A 24,178-nucleotide genomic window follows, 5' to 3' on the forward strand; every position below is an offset into this window, starting at 1 on the left:
CTCCAGGATGCACTTCCTCCACTTAGGGCAGTCTTCGACCAGGGACTCCCAGGTGTCGGTGGGAATGTTGCACTTTATCAGGGAGGCTTTGAGGGTGTCCTTGTAATGTTTCCTCTGCCCACTTTCGGCTCATTTGCCATGAAGGAGTTCCGAGTAGAGCACTTGCTTTGGGAGTCTCGTTGCTTTGGCATGTGGACAATGTAGCCTGCCCAGTGGAACTGATCAAGTGCTTCAATGCTGGGGATGTTGGCCTGGTCGAGAACACTAATGTTGGTGCGCCTGTCCTCCCAGGGAATTTGTAGGATCTTGCGGAGGCATCGTTGGTCGTATTTCTCCAGCGAATTGAGGGGTCTACTGTACATGGTCCATGTCTCTGAGCCATACAGGAGGGCGGGTATTACTACAGCCCTGTAGACCATGAGCTTGGCGGTAGATTTGAGGGCCTGGTCTTCGAACGCTCTTTTCCTCAGGCGGCCGAAGGCTGCACTGGTGCACTGGAGGCGGTGTTTAATCTCCATCAATGTCTGCTTTTGTTGATAAAAGGCTCCCGAGGTATGGGAAATGGTCCACATTGTCCAGTGCCGCGCCGTGGATCTTGATGACTGGGGGGCAGTGCTGTGCGGCGAGGACAGGCTGGTGGAGGACTTTTGTCTTACGGATGTTTAGCATAAGGCCCATGCTTTAGTACGCCTCGGTAAATACGTCGACTATGTCCTGGAGTTCAGCCTCTGTGCGCAAACACAGGCATCATCACTTCACAGCCAACAAACTACTTTTAAAGTGTGATCACTGTTGTAATGTAGGTAACCCTTCCTTTCCACTTGAAATGGATTCCTTTTAATTTAGTCTGATTTTATAGATTGTGTAATAAGATGAAACCCAGCTTGACTTTCAGATGCAATTTTTAACTCCTAACAGTTGCACAAATGAAATCTTTGGATGCTTAATAAGTGGTCGTAGTTCAATGATTTTAAACTGCAGCTCTATTTCCTATTTTTATTTATGAAAATGAGAAACCATTTTAATTCCAACATCTGCTTTTGATAAATATCAATACTATTTTGAGGATGTGGGTGGGGTGAGGAAGAAAGAAATAAGAGAAGATTGGCATAAGCCTGGCACTAAAAGAACAATTGGCAATATTGCTGCCCTCCTTGTTTAGTCTTTGGCAGTTGGTGCTAGTGTTTAAGGATTGTAGTTAATCTCCCCCTCCCACTCCATTGAAGCCAGACACACTTCCATGGCTGATTGATTCTGTGCTACTGCACAGCAAAGGAGACAAAATTCAGAGAGAATTCCAGCTCTACATTGATCTGCTTTCGTGAGCAGAAATGCTCACAACAGAATATAACATCTATTGGGCATGTGTTTGCATAGTGAAAATAGATATTTTTTGTACTGCATGTCAAAACTGCAGTGAAAAGGGCATTGGGGGGGTTAAAGGTTTCTGAATTCGGCTGTTTACAGCTGCTTCATTTTGAATGCAGTTACTGGGGTGACCAAACAGCCTCCAGTCCCAGTCTAAGCCATGAGTATTGTTGTTCCATCCTCTTGATGGAATGCCAAGTTTCCATCTTGCCATGGGGGATGGGGAGGGAATCTAACCTGAACCTTTCAAAGATTGACAGACTCTGTTCTGTTTGCCGGCTGATTTCCAGGAAGCAGGTCAAGAATTGCACTTGTTCTGTTCAGTTAGTTTGTGACCATCATAAAGCTTTGAGTATTGCAATATTTGAGTTGTGTTCAAAAGTGATGCAAGATTAAAATCTGCTCTCTTTTTCCTTCTCTTTTCCCCCCCGCCCCCCACCCTAAACATTTATTTTTCCCTTTATGGTTCAGTGGTTGCACTCACCTCTGAGTTAGAAGATTGTGGATTCAAACCCTACTCCAGGGTTTGAGCACATCTGGGCTGATACTTCAGTGCAGTACTGAAGGAGTGCTTGCACTATTGGAGTCTTTCACATGAGATGTTAATTTTGCCTGCTCAACTGGACATATGAGATCCCATGGCACTATTCAGAGATGAGCAATGAGTTCTCCTGGTGACATTTATTTCTCAACTAATGCCATCAAAATATTGCTGTTTGTGGGACCTTGATGCGCACAAATTGGCTGTTTGCCTACACAATGACAGTGTCTACACTGCAAAAAATAATTGGCTGGGATATACTTTGGGGTACCCTGAGGATCTAAAAGGCGGTATATAAATGCAAGTTTTCTTTAGGCAGAGAATAACACACTCGTCTTTGGCAGTCTTTTGCCAGTGGGCCCTAAAATATGAAGAACTCCTTTTTCTGAGGTTCTCTTTGAACTGAGCACTGTGGTAGTGCTGGTCTGCACTTTAGTAGCAGCTATAATAACAGCACTGTGTTGTTGAAGGAAAAGCTGCTGTTGATAGCCATATCTGCGAAGTCTGTGCTGTGGGCTAAATTGACAAAACTGGCAAGTTTCTGAATGGTTGTAATTGATTTTTGAGAGACACTTCTGTTTGCTACAAACAACAAAATCACCAGGGACCTGTGTAAAATCTGTCACATGGAAAGGAAAGTAAGGAAAAACTGCTTGGTGCTATTTCATACAGCTAAGCAAAATTGTAGTCTGTCAGACTTTTTTCTATATACTTGATTTCTCCAAATATTAACTCACTTGGGAACCCAGAGAAAACAATACTTTGTAATAAAACAACATAACACTAGGTCACTGTAATCAAAGGGGAGTTCTGCTCTTTTAAAAATAATTTTACACATATCGTAAGGTTTTAATGTGATTGAAGACATATCCCTTTTATTGTAAGATTAGAAAAGAATTTAACAGTGTTGTCTGGGGAAAAATGCCATGCTCAATTTCAGATTTGTGTTCGTTGGCTCGAGCAGTTAAACAGCAATTGGATCCAGACATTGCAGAAATGTTTACATGTTGGATTTGAGGAATACGAGTAGAACTCGAACTTGTCTGTCGGTTGCTGTTATCATTTAAGTGCCTTATCTAGCTGTCAGTGATAAAGGCAGACATTGAAAGTGTTTATCATGTCACTAGCACCATCCAAATTGCAGTGTCATTGCAGTTTATCTTGGAGACTGAAAAGTAGGGTCACTAACAACAGGGAGATGTCTGAATGGACTGCCACGAGTGCCTGACTTTCTCGCCCAAAGTCAGTCATACTTCAGATTAGCACTTTATTAGTGGCTCACTTAAAGATTCTTGCTAACTATGCTTCGATAGTTCCAGAAGCTGAATCTTTGAACTTTTGTTTTTCAATGTTAGTGGAAAAATCTTGCACAAATATGAAAACATAATGAACCAACCAAATTCTAGGCAGTCCCCCTCATCAATTAAAATAATACAGGAAATGTTAGTTGAAGTGCAGCAAATACTGTTTATAGCTCCCACTGCTTCCAAAAATAGTACTGAAATATATTACAACAAGTACAAGAGAATGTGGCATGTTGTGGCAGTTTTATTCCTTTTAATCTTGGTGTTAGTACTGCTGTCGTATGGCCACTGAGCTGACACAACTACAGAATAAAGCTGACGATTATGACTCAGTTCTCAACTTTGCACTGGTAAGAGACCAACTGAAAAGATAGCCCCTCAATATTTTAATGAAAAAAATTAACTGATTTTAATCACTCAAAAGAGTTAACTATCCAGTTCCATGTGAATTTCCTTGTATGGTCAAATTATTGTGCAGTGCAGATTATATCAAAGACACTTTACACTCTGGATTTCATAGTGAAAAGAAGAGATCGACACTCCAGTTTGTATTTTGTTCTTGACTTTGTGACAGGACATAGAATCTTTAACAACCAAAAGCAGCGAAATGTTAAAGGAGCATTGAATAGAATCTTGTGCTTGGGTATATTTAAAGAGCCTTTTACATTGTGTCTATTGAGAGCCTTTCTATTCTCCTACATCCTGAATAGAGTCTATAACAGTACTCTATATCTGGGAATGACCAAATCAGCCCAAACATTCACCAAAAAAATTTGGGCAGTAGAAGAATCCCAAACCTTTCTTTTAGGTTGCCTGTATAACGCAGCATTCTACGGCATCACATGAGTGAACAGGCCTCTGTTACCTTATTCCTGTGCCACTTGAGCTATCATTGTATGTTGGGAGAGCAATTATACTGCCATTGTCTCTTGATGCAAGGGTCTGAATCAATATAAAAGAAGTTGAAGTCTCTTAAATGTGAGATTCTAATCCATAAATCCAAATTTGTCTTGTCAAAGCAGTTGTAATTACTTAATAAAATTGGCAGGAAGGTTGTGTGGCTGGATTGAAATCAACACAGAAGAGTTTAATCTTTTTCTCTTTTTATGATCACACCAGCTCTAGATAGCAAGGCATAGGACAGGTGGCTGCAGGCAGTCACAGATGGGGAACTATGAATAAACTGATCTTTCCTTCGGAACAATTCGAAAAACTACAACATTTATTGAACTTGTTTGGGATGTGACATTACGGGTGCAAATATCCCACAGGTTCTCAAAATCCCTAACTAAATTTTTATTATCAATTCAATACAATAATGAAAAGGTTTGACATAACACGTTTAATCAAAAATATTAGCTGGTATTTGACTATTAATAGTGTAGCAATTTTAAAATTGATATTTATCTGCCTTGGCATGATTGCATACGATTCGTATGTTGGGGCCAATAAGGCCATAATGCTGGAGTTTACACCCCTGGAGACATGTCAGCCGTAGGAAAGAGATAATGTTGTACTCTCAAGCTTAAAAGGAATGATTGGTGCGATTGCGAGTTAATCCGGAATAGCAATGCTTCTTGTAGAAGGGATGACAGCTAAAAGACTGGGATTATCTGCCCATGTTTCCAAAATGAATATCTGAAAGTCAGGTCTTTTGACTCAACATGACGATGCCATTTTGAAATGATCAGTTTTTATTGCTATGGCAACAATCTGCAGACACAATGTATGGCAACTGCTTACAGACACATTGATTTATTATGATGGTATTTGTTGCAAATCAACAATTTTGTAATGTTGCCATAAATATGGATTTGAAAAATATTGTGCGAGTTGATATAGCTTCATTTTTTCCCAATCTGGATAATAGTTTGAAATTAATAGAATGCCTCAGTGTGTTTGATGACTAATTTAATAATACGGAGCATGTTGAGTTGTGACAATTGAATTGGAGCCAGTTTAAAAAGACCATTGTGTAATGGACTCAACAATATTATTGTAAAGTACTGCGGTTCTGAATGGGAGAACATTATTAATACAATAGCTGTTCCCCTCTGGGGCCGAAAATAGTGTTTTAGTACCAGATTTTGAAAGACAGAAGACCCAATGTAGATGCAGTTACACAACAGAATATGGCACCTCTGCCCTCTTAGAACCATGACCGGGTTCCCCTTGTCCTCACCTTTCACCCCACTAGCCTCCACGTTCAACGGATCATCCTCCGCCATTTCCGCCACCTTCAGCGTGATCCCACCACCAAACACAACTTCCTCTCCTCTCTCCTCTCAGCATTCCGAAGGGACCGCTCACTCCGCAACACCTTGGTCCATTCAGCACCTCTCCCCTTCCCAGGGCACCTTTCCGTGCAAGCACAGGAGATGCAACACCTGGCCTTTTACCTCCTCCCTTCCCACTATCCAGGGCCCCAAATGCTCCTTCCAGGTGAAACAGCGATTTACTTGTACTACTTTCAATTTAGTATTCTGTATTTGCTGCTCATGATGTGGCTTCCTCTACATTGGGGAGACCAAGCGTAGATTGGGTGACCGCTTTGTGGAGCACCTCCGTTCAGTCCGCAAGTGTGACCCTGAGCTTCCGGTCGCCTGTCACTTTAATTCCCCACTCCATTCCCCCTTTGACCTCTCCGTCCTCGGCCTCCTACACTGTTTCAACGCAAGCTCGAGGAACAGCACCTCATCTTTCACTTGGGCACTTTACAGCCTTCTAAACTCAACATTGAGTTCAACAATTTCAGAGCGTAGCCGCTGCCAATCTTTGGCTCCCTCCCGCCCCCCCTCCCCCAGAACCTGTTTGTTTTTTCTCTTGTCTCTAATGGAAGTTGGTCATTATCCCGCCATTCACACCCTATCTTGACTAATGTTTTTCTAACTCCTGGCATTATCATTTCAATTTGGGCCATCACCCCTTTTGTGTCTCTAATCTCTCCAGTCTTCCAACCTATCACAGACCTTCCCTTTTGTTCTTTCCTCCGCTCCCCCTTTCAGCACTCCTTAAGAATCTGTTCTTTCCGAATACTCTCCAGTTCTGATGAAGGATCATCGACTTAAAACGTTAACTCTGCTTTCTTGCCACAGATGCTGCCTGACCCGCTGAGATTTCCAGCATTTTCTGGTTTTATTCCAGATTCCAGCATCTGCAGTATTTTGCTTTTGTATGGTATATTTATGGTGACCATTTGAATTATAATTCTTAGAAATGTGCTTATGAAACAGTTGTAAAATTCAAATTATTGGCAGCTCCAAATAACCCATTTAACACTTTGTTATAATTATTATCACTGTTTTGATTTTTTTTGGTGGTGTTGGAGAAAAGGAAATAGAAGCTGACATTTGGCAGCCATGTAGATCGTGCTGCTTGATTGTGAGTAATGTTGCGTCAAGAGTGACCCGCTTCTCAAATTGGAGGCAACTGTTGCTCCAGAGGAGAGCAAAAGAAAATAAAAGTTACAGTATCCCCCAGACATCTCAAAGTGCTTCATAATCGATTAATTATTTTTGAAGTACAGCCAATTGCATACAGCTAGATCCCATAAACAGCAAATTAAATGAACAACCAAATAATCTGGTGGTGAATTTGGTGGTGTTGATTAAAGGCTAAATGTTGGCCATGGCCCTGGGAGAATACCTTGATCTTCGAATGGCGCCATGGGATCTTTTATGTATACCTGAACCATGGGACAGACCGACTTAGTTCAGTGACTCATCTGAAAGACAGCAACTCACAACATAGCAGCAGTTGCACTAAAGTATCAACCTAGGTTATGTACTTAAGTCCTGGACTGAGTACTGTACTTCTAAGAATTTTAGGAACTTCTATCATCTTTTTGCCCTTTTGGCTATTTCTTCCCAATGTGGAAAAATATTTGAAACAGATGTTGCTGGGGATGTTGCTAAATAGTTTTGGAGCATAATATAAATACAGCTGAAATGAGTGGATATGGAGAAAAGGAAGTGACATTTGGTGAAGGAAGGGAATCTGTTTTTTTGAAAGTGTGGTCTCGACAGCTTCACATGCTGTGAAACTATGATCTTCATGAGGGAATGCAAAGGGGCTACAACAAGGATGGATAGGAAATAGCATAGATGCATTTAAGGGGAAGCTGGATGGTACATGAGTGAGAAAGGAATAGAAAGTTATACTGATGGGGTGAAACATAGAAACATTGAAAATAGATGGAGTGGTGGGAGGAGGCTCGTGTGGAGCATAAACGCTGGCATAGAGCAGTTCGGCCAATTGACCTGTTTCTGTGCTGAAGGCTCTATGGGCCCAAGTTTCGGGCCGCGCCTAGAATGGCGCAGCCCCGACCTGGACGCCTGTTTTTCGCACCACAAAGTGCGCCTAACAAAAACTTACAGATTCTCCGGCTCCCTGCTGATCCTCTTGAGTAGGGCGTGGCGCAGCACGAGCTGTAAAGGGCGGAGCCAGGTCCCTGCACTGAAAACAGTGCCGGGATCTCTGCACATGTGCGCTACGGTGGGCGCGCATGTGCAGTAGCTCCAGGCGCCCAAAACTGTGTGGGAGGGGCCCGAAGCACGCAGCCCCTAGCCCTGGCCGAATGGCCTCACTGGGGCTGCGTGCATAAGGCTGCCTCCCACGCCCAGCTCCTGCTTCCTCCTGACCCGACCCCTGCTTCACCCCCTGCCCCTGGACTGGACCCGACCCGTGCTCTCCCCCCCCCCCCCCCCGACTCGAACCGAACCAAACCCCCTCCGCCCCCGCGCTCCCCCTCGACCCGACTTGTGCTCCAGACCCCGGATCCGACCCGACCCAATGCCACCTAACTGTAAATCTGGTGCTGGGGACGGGCCCTGCCCGAAGTCTTGGGCCCGGCCCGTTCAGCCTCCCCGCACCCCCCCCCATCTCCTTTTCCCCCTCCCATCTCCCTTCCCCCCCCCCCCCCATCTCCTTCTCCCCCCCCCCCCCCCATCATCTCCTTCCCCCACCCCCCCAATCTCCTTCTCCCCCCCCCCCCCATCTCCTTCTCCCCCCCCCCCCATCTCCTTTTTCTTCCCCCTTCTCCTCTCCCCCCACCTTCCCCCCCCCCCTCGCTGTCAGAAACACAGACAGAGAGATAGAGACACACTGGGGGGGGGGGGCATCTCGCCACGCTGTTGGATGGCGTTCCGGTGCTGCAGTCGGTAAGTAGAAAATGTTTTATTTATTGATTTTAAAAAAAAAAATTATTTCTTAATTTTATTGGTTGATTTATTGATGTTTTTATCATTTATTATTGATGATGGATGGCTCTTTATTTGTAAAACTGAAGTGTTTAATGTTTGTAAACTTCCCTTTTAAACCCCCCCACCCCCCCCCCCCCCCCCATTCCCTATGCCTGATTTGTAACCTACGCCTGATTTTCTAAAGTGTAGACAAGGTTTTTTCGAGCTTCACTTACTCCATTCTAAGTTAGTTTGGAGTAAATTTTCACTGCCGAAACTTTGAAAACAGGCGTAAGTGGCTGGACACTCCCCCTTTTGAAAAAAAAATTCTGTTCCAAAGTGAAACTGTTCTAACTGGAGCAAACTAAATGCCGAGAATTTGAATTTCTAAGATACTCCGTTCTACACCAGTTGCTCCAAAAAATCAGGAGCAACTTGGGCCCTATGTAACTCTGCCTCTTTTCCTCTGCTTTGAACCTGAGAACTGAGCATATATTCTCTTGCTTTCACTTTCCACCTTCAGGCCTCCCTAGAAACATGCAATAAGTGTATAATGTGTTCACTGATCACCACCCCCCCCCCCCCCCCCCCCCCCCCCCGCACCACCACTTCATGCTTGATGCAACTATCGGGAGGTGCTTGAGAGCAACTTGATGCCTTCTGAATTTGCACAGAGATGCCGGGTTTCCATACAGTGCCTCCCTGTGCAACATTGTTGAGTTCTTGAACTCAATGGAATAGGGATTTAGATTTGCATCACTCTCTCAAGTACCGGTACCGGCTCAAGCATCACTCTGTAACTTAATTCTATATTTCGAACTCCAATGTGTAGTTTAGAAGCAATGGATCAAGTAATCTAAGTAAAAATTGCCAGTGTATAATTCCCATTATCCCTGTGTAATCGTGATTTTAAATTGCTCAAATGGAGATGTGCTATAAATAGTGTAATTATCAGTAGATGTAAACTGGATTATAAAAATTGCATCCCTCTAGAACATGGATTAATTTGAAAAAATGGTTGTGCAGCTGCAGGGAAGAGCATAGGACAGAGTTCCTCATGGAGGATTTCATCCTGCTAATACAAGCGATTAACTAGTGAGTGAGGTAAAGGGAAGTCTAATGTTTAATATGAGTGGCACCATCAAGTTCAATAATAAATTGTCAAATAGATTGCAACAGTATAATCGGTGCGACACTTTTACATCATTTAACAATTTGTCAGCAGCTATAAAAATTATCCTGTTTTGAAAGCATATCCAGCAAAATTGTTGGAACTTCTTTTGATTTTCTAAGTCATTGATTGTGGTAAATCCAGTTGAAAGAAATATCCAGAGAGCGCTAAAGTTACGACTCGTTCATGTGTCAACATTGTTGATGTCAAAGAATTGTTTGGATTCGCTGCTCTAAAGGCAATCCACATAATGATAAACAACTAAATATTTCCTTGCTATAGAATATTCAGATTTATATTAAGCACAGTTGTTTTTTCTCCCGCCGCCTCTGCTGAGGGTACTGGCCTGTGGAATGTGGTTTCATGGGAGCTGGCTGTCGTTACCTTTTGGCACCTCTGTAAAATAGTCTTGCTTCACCTATAACCCTGGATAGCAAATCAGAGTGGGAGAGTGTCACGACTCGGAGATTGAGACTCCATCTGACATTCACATAACTACACTGATTAACAGCACCTATCTTGGCTAACATTCCACCTACCAACTCTTCCCCGAGCTCCGTGATACTTCGGCTGATTTTTAATGCTACTATCTGGGCTATGTGGCCCAGTTCGATATTGGGAAATTCTTGTACGAACTCGATCATTGGGGAACCAATCTTCGCCTATGCCAAAAGTGAATCCCAACTATGTGACCACCTCTTCTCTTAGGCAGTCCCTTGTATTGAGGATGACTTGCTTCTACACCAAAAAGGGATTTCATAGGTGCTTCAATGAAGGACCTAATATTCCAGATCCCGAACTACATGTTGAAGGATGGAAGATGCCTGTGCATGGATTTTTTTTAACGTGTGGTTACCGTTGCACACCAGCCACCACACGGGTTTGACAGAGCTAGGTCTTGGTTCAGTGGCAAGGATTAAACGACGAGACCAGCTCTGCTGCATGGACCTAGTGCGCACACACAGCGCAGTGTGGGCTGGCCCCTGCTGCCCCAGGGCTCTCACCTCTGCTAGACGCTGTACTCATGCCTCTCCTGGGCCCCACGATCACTCGCCGCTCCTACGCCCCAACCTCGGCGCTCCTTTTGTACCTGCCCACACTCCAATCACTGACCTGGACCTTGGTGACGTCCAATTCAGTCGCCCTCTTCACTGCTGTCACCCTCTTGCACCAGCTCGTACTGCTCCCTGAAGTGCTATGCCACCATTCTAGTTCCAGAGCCACTTGCCTTTTATGGCCCTGACCTGCCGCTGGTGTTCTCACAGGTTCCAGGCGACAAAAGCTTGGTAGGTTTTAAGGAGCCTCTTAAAGGAGGAGAGGTAGCGAGGTGGAGAGGCTTAGGGAAGGAATTCCAGAGATTAGTGCCTCAGTAGCTGAAGGAACAGCTGCCAATGGTGGAGCGATTAAAATCGAGGATGCTCAGGAGGCCAGAATTGGAGGAGCGCAATAATTCAGGAGAAAGGAGAAATTAGTGGGATGTGCATTGTCTGAGTTCCATCGGCACTGGGCATGCTCTGGTACCTTGCCTGGGTGACAGCTATTCATATATGAGTTTTGACACTGAGTGTTGGCAGGCTAGTTGATTGGAGAGGTCAGGAAGGGACATTACAACCAAGCTTGACACAGCCTTTGGATGATGTGCACTTCCAGCAGGAGTGGCACACAGGAGCAGGGGACTCTGGATTCTTAGAGTGACAGAGAAGTCAATTGTTGCATATCTCCTGCTGCCTGGCTGAGGACGGTGTTGAACATGGGACTTTCCTGGCCAATAACGGCTAGCTATACTCTCCATGAGCTTTCATGGGAGCTTTGCTGTTCTTTTTAAACCTTTAGATTTCAGTTTAACAGGATGTATAATTTTGCAAAAGTGTACGGTCGTTTCTTTTTAAAATAGTATGTTTTTCATAATGTCTTGAAAAAGTAGAGTTGAAAGTAAAGAACCTTGTAATGCTGTTGATTATGCAGGAATGTGCACTGCCTCTTTACCTGACAGATTGGTGTAAATCTTGTGTGGTTTTGTAATATTTCTGTGGTATTGAGAAACCATGATATACATTAGTTAGTAGCAAATAAAGAGATTTTCCTGTTTTAAAAAATAAATGTCAAGTATTGGAAATAACACTTGAGGGTCAATATCCACCTCTTCCCTCTCTCTTTCCAACTGTCCCTTCCCCCGCTCCAGCAACCAGCTTCCAAAATACTTTACTTTTGGACATCGGGAAGAAGTTTACACTGCAGCCAAAGTAAAATTGGCCATATAAAATCACCATTAAGGGGCCAATGCCCAAATCTAACATTTGTCAAAACTGAGGAAAAATTTGTAAATCTACTTTACAAAATCTTTAAGCTTTTATACTGTCTCTCATTCGCTAATTTTCTCCCCATATCTTGAAGGAACTTGCTCCTTCTGGGGTGCAGTTCTACAGACACTTATTGTGCTCTTTACCGAAATGGCTATTATTCCGCATCATCCAGCTGTTTGACTGTGGGGGGCCTCACATTTGTTGTCACCTAACGTCTACATCGATGCACTTCCATCAGGATTACACTGAATCAGGAATGGGAAACTATCCGATCGCCCTTCCCTTGTCACGGGCACTGAGGCCATTTGTAGCTCCCTGATTAAGATCTCCGAATTCAACAGACGCTAGGGATCAGCTGGTGATGTGTACAGCTCCGCTATTAACTGGATAAACTAACTGAGCCATGGCTGGTGGGTTAATTGTGTTCCTTCATGTTTGCTTGTGTGTAGTCCAGTTTTCAAGAGGTACATGTTGGGTAACTTCTGAAAGGTCGCTAAAGGAACAGATTGGGCTGTTCTATAGCTGGTGTGAACACTTGGCATGATGTAGGACTTTTTTTGTGGTGTCCAAGAGTGCAGCATGTCTGTTGCCAGTTGCCATTTAGGAGGGCTATCTTGCCTGCTGCAACAGCATTGTTCCATTGGTTTTCCATACCTCAGGAGCCTACTATCAGCAAGAGCAGACATTGACGACGAGGTCTAACACCGCCTTCAGTGCGCCAGCGCAGCCTTTGGTCGCCTGAGGAAGAATGTGTTTGAAGACCAGGACCTCAAATCCGGCACCAAGCTTTATGGTCTACAGGGCAGTAGTGATACCCGCCCTCCTATATGGCTGAGACATGGACTATATACAGCAGACACCTCAAAATGCTGGAGAAGTACCACCAGCACAGCCTCCACAAGATCCTACAAATCTATTGGCAGGATAGATGCACCAAAGTCTGTGTCCTCGCTCAGGCCAATAGCCCCAGCATCGAAGCATTGACCACGCTTGATCAGTTCCGTTGGGCGGGCCACATCGTCCGCATATCCAACACGAGACTCCCAAAGCAAGCGCTCTACTTGGAGCTTCAACACGGCAAGTGAGCCCCAGGTGGGCAGAGGAAACGCTTAAAGGACACCCTCAAAGCCTCCTTGATACAGTGCAGCATCCCCACCGACACCTGGGAATCCCTGGCCCACGACCGCCCAAAATGGAGGAAGAGCATCCGGGAGGCGGTTGAGTACCTTGAGTCCCATCACCGAGAACAAGCTGAACCAAGCGTAGACAGTGAAAGGAGCATGCATCAACCCAGGCTTCCCACCCACCCTTTCCTTCAACCACTGTCTGCCCCACCTGTGACAGAGACTATAAGCCCTGCATTGGATTCCTTAGTCACCTGAGAACGCGCTTTGAGTGGAAGCAAGTCATCCTCAACTCTGAGGGATTGCCTATGATGATGATGATCCTCTGGTCCATAAGTTATGTAGTATAGGGATATATCATGCAAATTTGATAATTCAGGGATGTCTGTTACAAACACTAGTCATAATCTAGCACGTGTCAGATGCTGATCAATCTTTATTGACCAGTATAATTCTCAGTTGGGGGATTTACAATTCAAACTATGGTGCAGTTTGTAGCCAGAACCCGCTATTATAATCTTAAGGGTGCATTAATATATCAACTTCAGCTGCTGGGACACTTCACGTTCTTACAATGCTGAAGATTTCAAACCCAAGCCATATACTGTAGTGCTAGCATAGTGTCCATAACTGCTGCAAATTCAAGCAATCTGATGTGTGCAGTGTAAGTGCTTTCTCAAGTTGTGGCGTAGCAATGAAAGTTATTGGAGTTGGTCTGAAATTTTCCTCAAAAATAATAAATGGCCGTTGGTTCTGAAGGATTGGATGCTACCCGCCGATTTTAATGAAATTTTTCATTACAGTCACAACTGCTTGTCCACTATTCATGCCGATGGAAGATTATTTGGAGAGAGGAATTGAGAAAAAAAAACCAGTTCATGTAACTTGTGACGCAATGCAGCTGGAAGTTACAGCTGATACTGTAGGCCTAAGGAAGAATTCTAGCTGTTTGAATAGCTTTAACTGAGTAGTGTGCATGTGACTTGGCAAGAATGAGAGCAAGGCCACGTGTTTTGTAAACAAATACAGAGCTCGACAAAATTAGAACAATGTAATAGATAAAGCTCCAGGCAAACATGTAAACAAAGGAGGTTATGAACTATATCTGAACCGCAGTCAGTGAACACTATCGCACTTCAGTCTAGCTCAGTGGCTTGTTTTAGCTAGGTTTCAACTCCCTGGTTATATGTGGCTGTGACAGGCTGTGTACTTAACACCGGCATGCTCACTACTGTTTGGATAATTAGATTCTGGAGTGAAATGATTATAGATCCACTTCCGAGTACTGACATCTCACACATTCAGCACCAAGAGTTTGTGAAATCTTTCATTTTTAAAAATGCTAAAACTTGAATTGCCCTCCAAAACCAACTCCCACACCTTTTGTGGTGTTTTTCTTCTTCCTCCCAGTACTAACCTTGGACATGTTCACTTCTGTCAAACTTAATGCTGAAAAGGCCATTTAAAAAAAAACATCAAAGGCTTTGCAGGAGCAATATGCTGGCACTTGCACAGATTAATTTTTGTTTGTGCTGTTGTCACTTTATTTCAAGTATAAATTTATAGTCGGTCAGTGAGTAGGGCGGAAGGAATTGGGGTAAAAGTGACTGTTCCCACTAACAAAAAATTGGTGGTGTTCTATTGTACATGTTGCATTGGCTGGATTCCATTTAGTTTCAAATTGACTGACGGCTCGCCTTTAGGTAGGTTTCCAGGACTGGGACACTGTTCAGAGTTAATTTGCTTTAATTATAGTAGCAAAAGGAAGGTGTTTTTCATAAATTCAAAACAAGCTTCTAGCCCAGTATTAGAGAAATAAGGAGATCAATGTAGTGTTTTAAATGTTTTTCTCGGGATATAGCCGGCAAGGCCACATTTATTGCCGGATAGGCTGGCTTCTTGAACTGCTAGCAATTGTTTTTACAACTGACTGACTTGCTTAAGCCACTTCAGAGGGCATTGTAGGAGGACTGCAATTGAATGTAGCACCGCTGAGTTACAGAAAGGACTGATTAGCATTTCTGCTCCTGATGTCGATCCACCAGTGAATGTGCACGGACATTGGGTGAGGATAAAATTGGGCTTGACAGTGATGTACTCGCATTTGAATAGCCTGCCAACTCACTGCCAAGGCGTGATTAATATCTACTTGGGCAAGGTACCTGGTGATGGTCAGTGCTAGTGGAAGAGTGCTATGTCAAGGAGTCTCTGCCTTCAGGAGATGGGAGAGGGTTATCAAAAACTTACAAATAATTTTTACTTTTTAAAAAAAAATGTTGATTCAAACAGAAAAATGACTTGTTTTCAATCTTTTGGGTTGCACCTTACCTACATTAATTTTTAAAAATCAGTTTGTGATATTAGACTGTTTTAAAATATTACTGTTGTTAATGTGACTGTGCTTTATTCGTGGCAATTTCATGTCAATTAGTGTAGAATTAGGGTAATTTTGTGCTGGGAACTGGGTTGAAAGGGTTCTTGGTCCCCGATATTTACTGGGAGCTGGGGAAGGTGCAGGAGATGTAGTAGCACTGAGAAAACCCAGCAAGGCTAGGGGCGTGGAGGTCCTACTGAATTCAACAGCAAAAATGCTTCATTATCATTTTCTTCTTCCATTTCCATTCTGGGAGACAGCCAAATTGACAGGTTGGCTGGCGACCGGGCGGAAAAATTAGCGGCAGGCGGCCTAAGCCGGGGACCCTTGGAGACGGTCCTGGCAATTGGAAGGGAGCGAAAGAGATCGAGGCTTGGAGCCGAGAGAGAGGCTATCGCTGAGGGATGGAAGGAGCGAGTGATTGGGGCTGGGGAGTGGGCAAGGTGGTCGCGGCAGGGGTGAGGGAGAAGCTGCGATTGAGAGAGGAGGCCGAAGGCTTGCATGATGGGTCAAGGGGAGCACTCCTGCCCCTCCTGGCTCACAAGGAGTGCTGCAAAAGGCACTTGCCTTCTTGAACCGTAGCTCCCACCTCCCTTTTACTGCCTGGTTTCCTGAACCCAGGAAAATACAGTCGGCAACTGTTGCATTTAAAGCAGGCTCCCAATTACGCTTGTGGGAGCCCGATTTTAAATATGTTAATCTTCAAAGCGAGGCACTCTCACGGCATGTTGCCCACTGCTGTAAAAAATAGCGGTATGTATGTACATGACTGGTTGGGAATGTCTTTCTCACCCGTCGTGTGGGAGTTAATATTGAGGCCTTGGTTTCAATTAAGATTCCCATTAGTCTGGATTTGATTTAAACCTCTTGACAGTGTTGTAACCATTTAGTGTCCTTTACAGTTTGCCACGTTCCATGGAATCGGTCTGGTTAATCGGTATAATTGCAAACATCAGCAGACCATTACCAGGTGGATTTTCAAACCTTTGCGTTGCCTGTCCATTACACAAAGATGCCAACTGTGTATAAGTATAAAGTAGGGAATATTGTATAAGAACTGGAGACCCATTGAAGATATGAATAGGCTTGACAGCAGAAGGTTCCTTTTTCAGTTCAATTTTAGCTACAATGAAACAATCTGCTGAATTTTCAAGTATTGTAAAACTTGCTGTGTGGTAAATGTATTGTACTATACCTCCAGAGAAGATTGCATGTTCCTGAATTAATAGATGCTACCAATGGCTTATTATCAGAGATTGCAGCTTGGTTTATTAAAAATAAAATGGATTGTAACATTTAAGTAAAGCTAATGGATATGTTTAAAAATAAATTGTATGCAATCTGCCTATTGTTTAGCAACTGCTTTTGTAAGAACTTCACTATTTTACCTTTTCAGGAAGAAAAACACGGTGACCTCCCCAATCATTTACATCATTTAGATGTGTTTCAATTTACAATCGAAACCGTGAGTCAAATATTTGTATTGCCATTCCAACAATTATTGTAAAGTACAGCTTTGCTGCTGCTTATTATCATTGGACATTTGGGAAGTTCTTGATGTCAGATATGTGGGTTATCCTGGGCTTTCTAAGTTGCTCCAGGAATCGGGGAAGCTCTTCTTGAAGGTTTTGAAAATAAAAAATGCGATAGAATTACAGTTGCCTTTCTGGTTAATTTTTGGCCATAAAATATATTTGGTGCTTTGTTTATAAAAAAAAATGTTTGGTTGAAAATGTGATTCAGGGTGCCCCAGTAACGAGATCTGAGGTGGGGTGGATTTCAGCTAGTAGCCTGTTGAATTGTGTCAACAGCAATGGGCAAGTCCTTTACAATTATACCTCTGCCTCTGCTCGGGAAAAAGGAATGTTACTAATTTAATCAAAATATCAGGAAATTTATCAAAGTAAAACAGCAGAAAATGAATAGTGGTAATGGACTGTGCCAATTATTTGCTGTGGAATTATGGATTGAAAGACTTGCAGTATAGTTCTTCAGATCAACCTGCTCATTAGTTCCTCAATACAGTACAAGCAGTCATGCTTTATTAAGTACCTCTTGTCTTGATTCAGTGCTTGTCTGAAAAGCTGCTAGTCTGAGTAAGTCCCAGATAGATTTTTTTTAAATGACAGATTCAGCAGAGAATTTATGACAGGCAACTATAAAATAAGGAAAATGTTCTGATCACACGATCAATATTTCTTGACTGGATGAAATGGAAAAAAGAGTTGAGACTTGGCTGTGTTTTGAGAGATCAGCATTATCAGATAGCTTGCACAGGGTGTTTCCATCTAAAGGAAGGTAGGTTACCATTTGCTGAAACGGTCTGGTCTTGGAGTTTTAGGTCAGCTGTTCATGACACATTGCGGATTTCTGCTCAAAAAAATCCTGTGTGAAGAATACTGTGCTTGTGTGCTGCAAATCTCTCCACATTTAATATTTCTGGCGTTCTTTGAGGATGTAACAAACAGGGTGGATAAAGGAGAAACAGTGGATGTGGTGTATTTGGACTTCTAGAAGGAATTTGACAAGGTGCCACATAAAAGATTACTGCACAAGATAAAAGTTCACAGGGTAGGGGGTAATATATTAGCATGGATAGAGGATTGGCTAACTAACAGAAAACAAAGAGTCAGGATAAATGGTTCATTCTCTGGTTGGCAACCAGTAACTAGTGAGGTGCCGCAGGGATCAGTGCTGGACCCCAACTATTTACAATCTATATTAGCGACTTGGAAGAAGGGACTGAGTGTAACGTAGCCAGGTTTGCTGACGATACAAAGATGAGAGGATAAGTAATATGTGAGCAGGACACAAAAAATCTATAAAAGGACATAGGCTAAGTGAGTGGGCAAAAATTTGGCAGATGGAGTGTAATGTTGGAAAGTGTGAGGTCATGCACTTTGGCAGAAAAAAATCAAAGAGCAAGTTGTTATTTAAATGGAGAAAGATTGCAAAGTGCCGCAGTACAGCGGGACCTGGGGGTACTTGTGCATGAAACACAAAAGGATAGTATGCAGGTACAGCAAGTGATCAGGAAGGCCAGTGGTACCTTGGCCTTTATTGCAAATGGGATGGAGCATAAAAGCAGGGAAGTCTTGCTACAGCTATACAAGGTATTGGTGAGGCCACACCTAGAATACTGCGTGCAGTTTTAGTTTTCATACTTAGGAAAGGATATACTTTGGAGGCAGTTCAGAGAAGGTTCACTAGGTTGATTCTGGGGATGAAGGGGTTGACTTATGAGGAAAGGTTGAGTATGTTGGGCCTCTACTCATTGGAATTCAGAAGAATGAGAGGTGATTTTATTGAAATAGAAACATAGAAAATAGATGCAGAAGCAGGCCATTCAGCCCTTCTAGCCTGCACCGCCATTCAATGAGTTCATGGCTGAACATGAAACTTCAGTATCCCCTTCCTGCTTTCTCGCCATACCCCTTGATCCCCCGAGTAGTAAGGATTTCATCTAACTCCCTTTTGAATATATTTAGTGAATTGGCCCCAACCACTTTGTGGCAGAGAATTCCACAGGTTCACCACTCTGGGTGAAGAAGTCTCTCCTCATCTCAGTCCTAAATGGCTTACCCCTTATCCTTAGACTGTGACCCCTGGTTCTGGACTTCCCCAACATTGGGAACATTCTTCCTGCATCTAACCTGTCTAAACCCGTCAGAATTTTAAACGTTTCTATGAGGTCCCCTCTCATTCTTCTGAACTCCAGTGAATACAAGCCCAGTTGATCCAGTCTTTCTTGATAGGTCAGTCCCACCATCCCGGGAATCAGTCTGGTGAATCTTCGCTGCACTCCCTCAATAGCAAGAATGTCCTTTCTCAAGTTAGGAGACCAAAATTGTACACAATACTCCAGGTGTGGCCTCACCAAGGCCCTGTACAACTGTAGCAACACCTCCCTGCCCCTGTACTCAAATCCCCTCACTATGAAGGCCAACATGCCATTTGCTTTCTTAACCGCCTGCTGTACCTGCATGCCAACCTTCAATGACTGATGTACCATGACACCCAGGTCTCGTTGCACCTTCCCTTTTCCTAATCTGTCACCATTCAGATAATAGTCTGTCTCTCTGTTTTTACCACCAAAGTGGATAACCTCACATTTATTCACATTATACTCCATGCATTTGCCCACTCACCTAACCTATCCAAGTCACTCTGCAGCCTCATAGCATCCTCCTCGCAGCTCACACTGCCACCCAACTTAGTGTCATCCGCAAATTTGGAGATACTACATTTAATCCCCTCGTCTAAATCATTAATGTACAATGTAAACAGCTGAGGCCCCAGCACAGAACCTTGCGGTACCCCACTAGTCACTGCCTGCCATTCTGAAAAGTACCCATTTACTCCTACTCTTTGCTTCCTGTCTGACAACCAGTTCTCAATCCACGTCAGTACACTACCCCCAATCCCATGTGCTTTAACTTTGCACATTAATCTCTTGTGTGGGACCTTGTCGAAAGCCTTCTGAAAGTCCAAATATACCACATCAACTGGTTCTCCTTTGTCCACTTTACTGGAAACATCCTCAAAAAATTCCAGAAGATTTGTTGAGCATGATTTCCCCTTCACAAATCCATGCTGACTTGGACCTATCATGTCACCTCTTTCCAAATGCGCTGCTATGACATCCTTAATAATTGATTCCATCATTTTACCCACTACTGAGGTCAGGCTGACCGGTCTATAATTCCCTGTTTTCTCTCTCCCTCCTTTTTTTTAAGTGGGGTTACATTGGCTACCCTCCACTCGATAGGAACTGATCCAGAGTCAATGGAATGTTGGAAAATGACTGTCAATGCATCTGCTATTTCCAAGGCCACCTCCTTAAGTACTCTGGGATGCAGTCCATCAGGCCCTGGGGATTTATCGGCCTTCAATCCCATCAATTTCCCCAACACAATTTCCCGACTAATAAAGATTTCCCTCAGTTCCTCCTCCCTACTAGACCCTCTGACCCCTTTTATATCCGGAAGGTTGTTGGTGTCCTCCTGAGTGAAAATACCGAACCAAAGTACTTGTTCAATTGGTCTGCCATTTCTTTGTTCCCCGTTATGACTTCCCCTGATTCTGACTGCAGGGGACCTACGTTTGTCTTTACTAACCTTTTTCTCTTTACATACCTATAGAAACTTTTGCAATCCGCCTTAATATTCCCTGCAAGCTTCTTCTCGTACTCCATTTTCCCTGCCCTAATCAAACCCTTTGTCCTCCTCTGCTGAGTTGTATAAGATTATGAGGGGACTTGACAGGGTGGATGCAGGGAGGATGTTTCCACTGATAGGGGAGACTCGAACTAGAGGGCATGATCTTGGAATAAGGGGCCGCCCATTTAAAACACAGATGAGGAGAAATTTCTTCCCTGAGGGTTATAAATCTGTGGAATTCGCTGCCTCAGAGAGCTTTGGAAGCTGGGTCATTGAATAAATTTAAGACAGAAATAGACAGTTTCTTAATCGATAAGGGGTTATGGGGATCGGGCAGGGAAGTGGAGCTGAGTCCATGATCAGATCAGCCATGATCTTATTGAATGGCGGAGCAGGCTCAAGGGGCCATATGGCCTACTCCTGTTGCTATTTCTTTTGTTCTTATAGAGAGAAGCTAACGTTCTATATTAAACCAGACATGCTGTAACCTTTAAAAGTCATTCTGAACTTAATATATATATCAAAAATAAAATGTAACTCAATTTAAATAAATTGTTGTCTTAGTATTCTGATTTCCAACAAATATTGGTTTCAGAATCTGCAGTTTACAAGTTTACACCTATTTAAAATGGAATACATCAGCTTCAAGTCTTTTGTATGTTACAATCCAAGCATAAAACGTGCACATTTCACATCCAAGCAACCCTTTCCCTAAAGCTTAACCAGATCTTCAGCTTTGTGTGAGATGGAATTGGCTGAATTAATATTCACTTCACTAAGTCTACCAACTTCAGACAGGTTGCATTAAATATGTGTTTCTAAAGCCTCCGGCCTCCGTTGATGGATACAGGCTACTCCTGATAATTCACTTGATTCAGATTACTAGATAATTCACATTTTTGCAATGCAAAAAACAACCGTGAATTTTCAGGAGTACTACTGAAAACACATGATTTAAAACATGATGGATATCTATTGAAGATGGTCATCTGGTGCAGCAAAATGTACACGTGTTGATTGAGCTAATTGTGTTTTGATGACCTAGTGCTGGAGATTGTAACAGAGCTTGGCCATCTCTGTGGGTGTCATGATTTTTGTTATTTAACTACTGTTTGCCATACCTCTAAATATTTTTTAAAAAGGTTGCTGAGAGAAGATGCCTATGAGTGGAGTTGAACAGTATTTAGTGCATTGAATGCTTGTAGTGGCATTCACTTCTGTGAGTATTCGACTGTGAAACTGACTGGAAAATATATTGCAACAACACAGTTCCAATTCTCTGAGCCACCCTAGAGCCAAGGCTGTTAGTTTAAAGATTTGAACTTCAAACTCCAGATTTCGAGATGCTGCTGAGTTAGATTAACTGGGAGACATAAAGCTTATCAGATGTTGGATAATGAGAACTCTTAAGTATAAAAACAGAGCTGATGAACTCTTAATAGAGGCCTTTATTAGAAACTATATATATATATTTATATCTATCAATCTATAATGTGTCAGTTAGTTATCTTTAGTATAGTAAAATTCCCAATACTGTTTTCTTAAAGCCAGTTAATACAAGTTTTCAGCTTGCCTTAAACATTCTCTCCATACAGCAGTGATGGTTGCTCCCGGTAAGCGGTCTGAGTACTTTGCTTGTAGGAGTGTGTCCCTACTGCCCAATTTCTAATTTTACAATAGTGTAATTCAGGAGTAACATGGCACGGCCTTGTGATCTGAATTGGATGTTCTTTTACGTGCATGTCGTGGGTTGCTCCAGACTTTCCTATGATGGACTGAAATACTTATTGAGATGAGAGCAAATGCAACTCATCAGCTACTTTATCTTGTAGCATTTAGTGAATGTACAGAGTAACGTGTGTAATCAAAACTCATCTTAATTCAACGGGCGACAGAACCTTCCTTGACAACAAGAAAAAGAATAAAAATCCATCAGACTATCCCGACTAGCGGGCTTGCTTAACTTTTTCTGAATCATTTGTCTGATCCTGGCTAGCTTTGGGCTTGAGAGTTTCTCGTTCGGTTAGGCATCAGTCTCGGACTTAGCTGGCTGACTACTCGTGTCCCCTTTGTCTTTGTATCCAGCCAGTGGTAGAACTGGCCTTCTGACTTGCTCCCATTCAGTTATTCGTCAGTCAGCATGTCAATAAAACTAGCTACCTCCCCCGCCCCTCTTGGGATGTGAGCTTAAAGAAAACATTTCCTGTTGTCAAAATGAATAAGGGACATCCTGGTTTAATGAGCCTGGTTTAATGAGCCTGGGATGAGGCAATTGACCTTCATGGTATCAGCTTGAAATAGACTGTGCACATTCCACAAACTAGCTCATTCGCCTGTTTTTTTTTAAATTGTGAAAATTCACTATTTTTAAACGCACTTCAAAATAGCCCACTCCCAAATCCTCTCTGTAAAAGGAAAATATGATCTAAAATATTGATGTGTGTTACATCAATCTTTAGATAGAAATTAGGCTATCTGCCTGATCATCTTGATTTCTCTAACCCTTACAAATATTCTCCAACTTTTCTTCTATTGATTCATTTATGCTTTCAGCGAATAGTCCAATAAATATTTGTTCCAGCCGTTCCCTGTGTGAAACCTTTCCCTCCAGCTCCCCCACCTCCACCCCTCCCCGCCCCCTTCCCAAAAGTGCATCATCATAGGCATTCCCTCGGAATCGAGGAAGTCTTGCTTCCACTCCTAAAGTGAGTCCTTTGGTAGCTGAACAGTCCAATACGAGAGCCACAGACCCTGTCACAGGTGGGACAGACATTCGTCGGGGTGGGGGCAGGGAACTGACCTCTTCACGCTTTCAGCGTTGAGACTCAAAAGAGCTCAATGTCCTCCCGGATGCACTTTCTCCACTTAGGGCGGTCTTTGGCCAGGGACTCCCAGGTATCAGTGATGATGTTGCACTTTACTGCACTTTACCAGACAGGCTTTGAGGGTGTCTTTGTAACGTTTCCGCTGCCCACCTTTGGCTCGTTTGCTGTGAAGGAGCTCCGCATAGAGTAATTGTTTAGGGAGTCCCGTGTCTGGCATGTGAACTATGTGGCCTGCCCAACGAAGTTGATCGAGTGTGGTCAATGCTTCAATGCTGGGGATGTTAGCCTAAGCGAGGACACTGATGTTGATGCGCCTGTCTTCCCAGGGGATTTGAAGGCTCTTGCGGAGACATCGTTGGTGATGTATTTTCAGCGACTTGAGGTGTCTTCTGTACATCGTTCCATGCCTCTGATCCATACAGGAGGGCAGGTATCACTACAGCCCTATAGACCATAAGCTTGGTGGTAGATTTGAGGGCCTGATCTTCGAACACACTTTTTCTCAGGCGGCCAAAGGCTGCACTGGCGCGCTAGAGGCGATGTTAAATCTCCGCATCAATGTCTGCCTTTGTTGATAAGAGGCTCCCGAGGTATAGGCAGTGGTCCACGTTGTCGAGGGCCGTGTCGTGAATCTTGATGACTGGGGGGATAGTGCTGTGCGGCGAGGATAGGCTGGTGGAGGTCCTTTGCCTTACGGATGTTAAGCATAAGGCCCATGCTTTCATATGCCTCGGTAAATACATCGACTATATCCTGGAGTTCAGCCTCAGAATGTGCGCACATGCAGGCGGCGTCCGCATACTCCAGCTCAATGACAGATGTTGGGGTG

At 43.4% G+C, this 24,178-nt stretch overlaps 1 protein-coding gene across 12 annotated transcripts in view; it reads left to right on the forward strand.

Moving 5' to 3' along the window:
• The window catches only part of fbrsl1 (fibrosin-like 1), a 908,758-nt gene that overhangs the window by 128,356 nt on the left and 756,224 nt on the right, over positions 1–24,178 (forward strand). For 10 of the 12 annotated variants that reach the window (XM_070888104.1, XM_070888109.1, XM_070888105.1 and 7 more), the window contains exon 2: positions 16,762–16,830. The exons of the other annotated variants lie outside the window; for them this stretch is intronic. In XM_070888104.1, coding sequence (XP_070744205.1) covers positions 16,762–16,830 — 69 coding nt within the window. The remainder of the gene's footprint in view (positions 1–16,761; positions 16,831–24,178) is intronic. 12 annotated transcript variants of the gene reach the window in all.

Source organism: Pristiophorus japonicus, chromosome 8 (assembly GCF_044704955.1).
Source record: "Pristiophorus japonicus isolate sPriJap1 chromosome 8, sPriJap1.hap1, whole genome shotgun sequence".
NCBI lineage: Eukaryota > Metazoa > Chordata > Chondrichthyes > Pristiophoridae > Pristiophorus > Pristiophorus japonicus.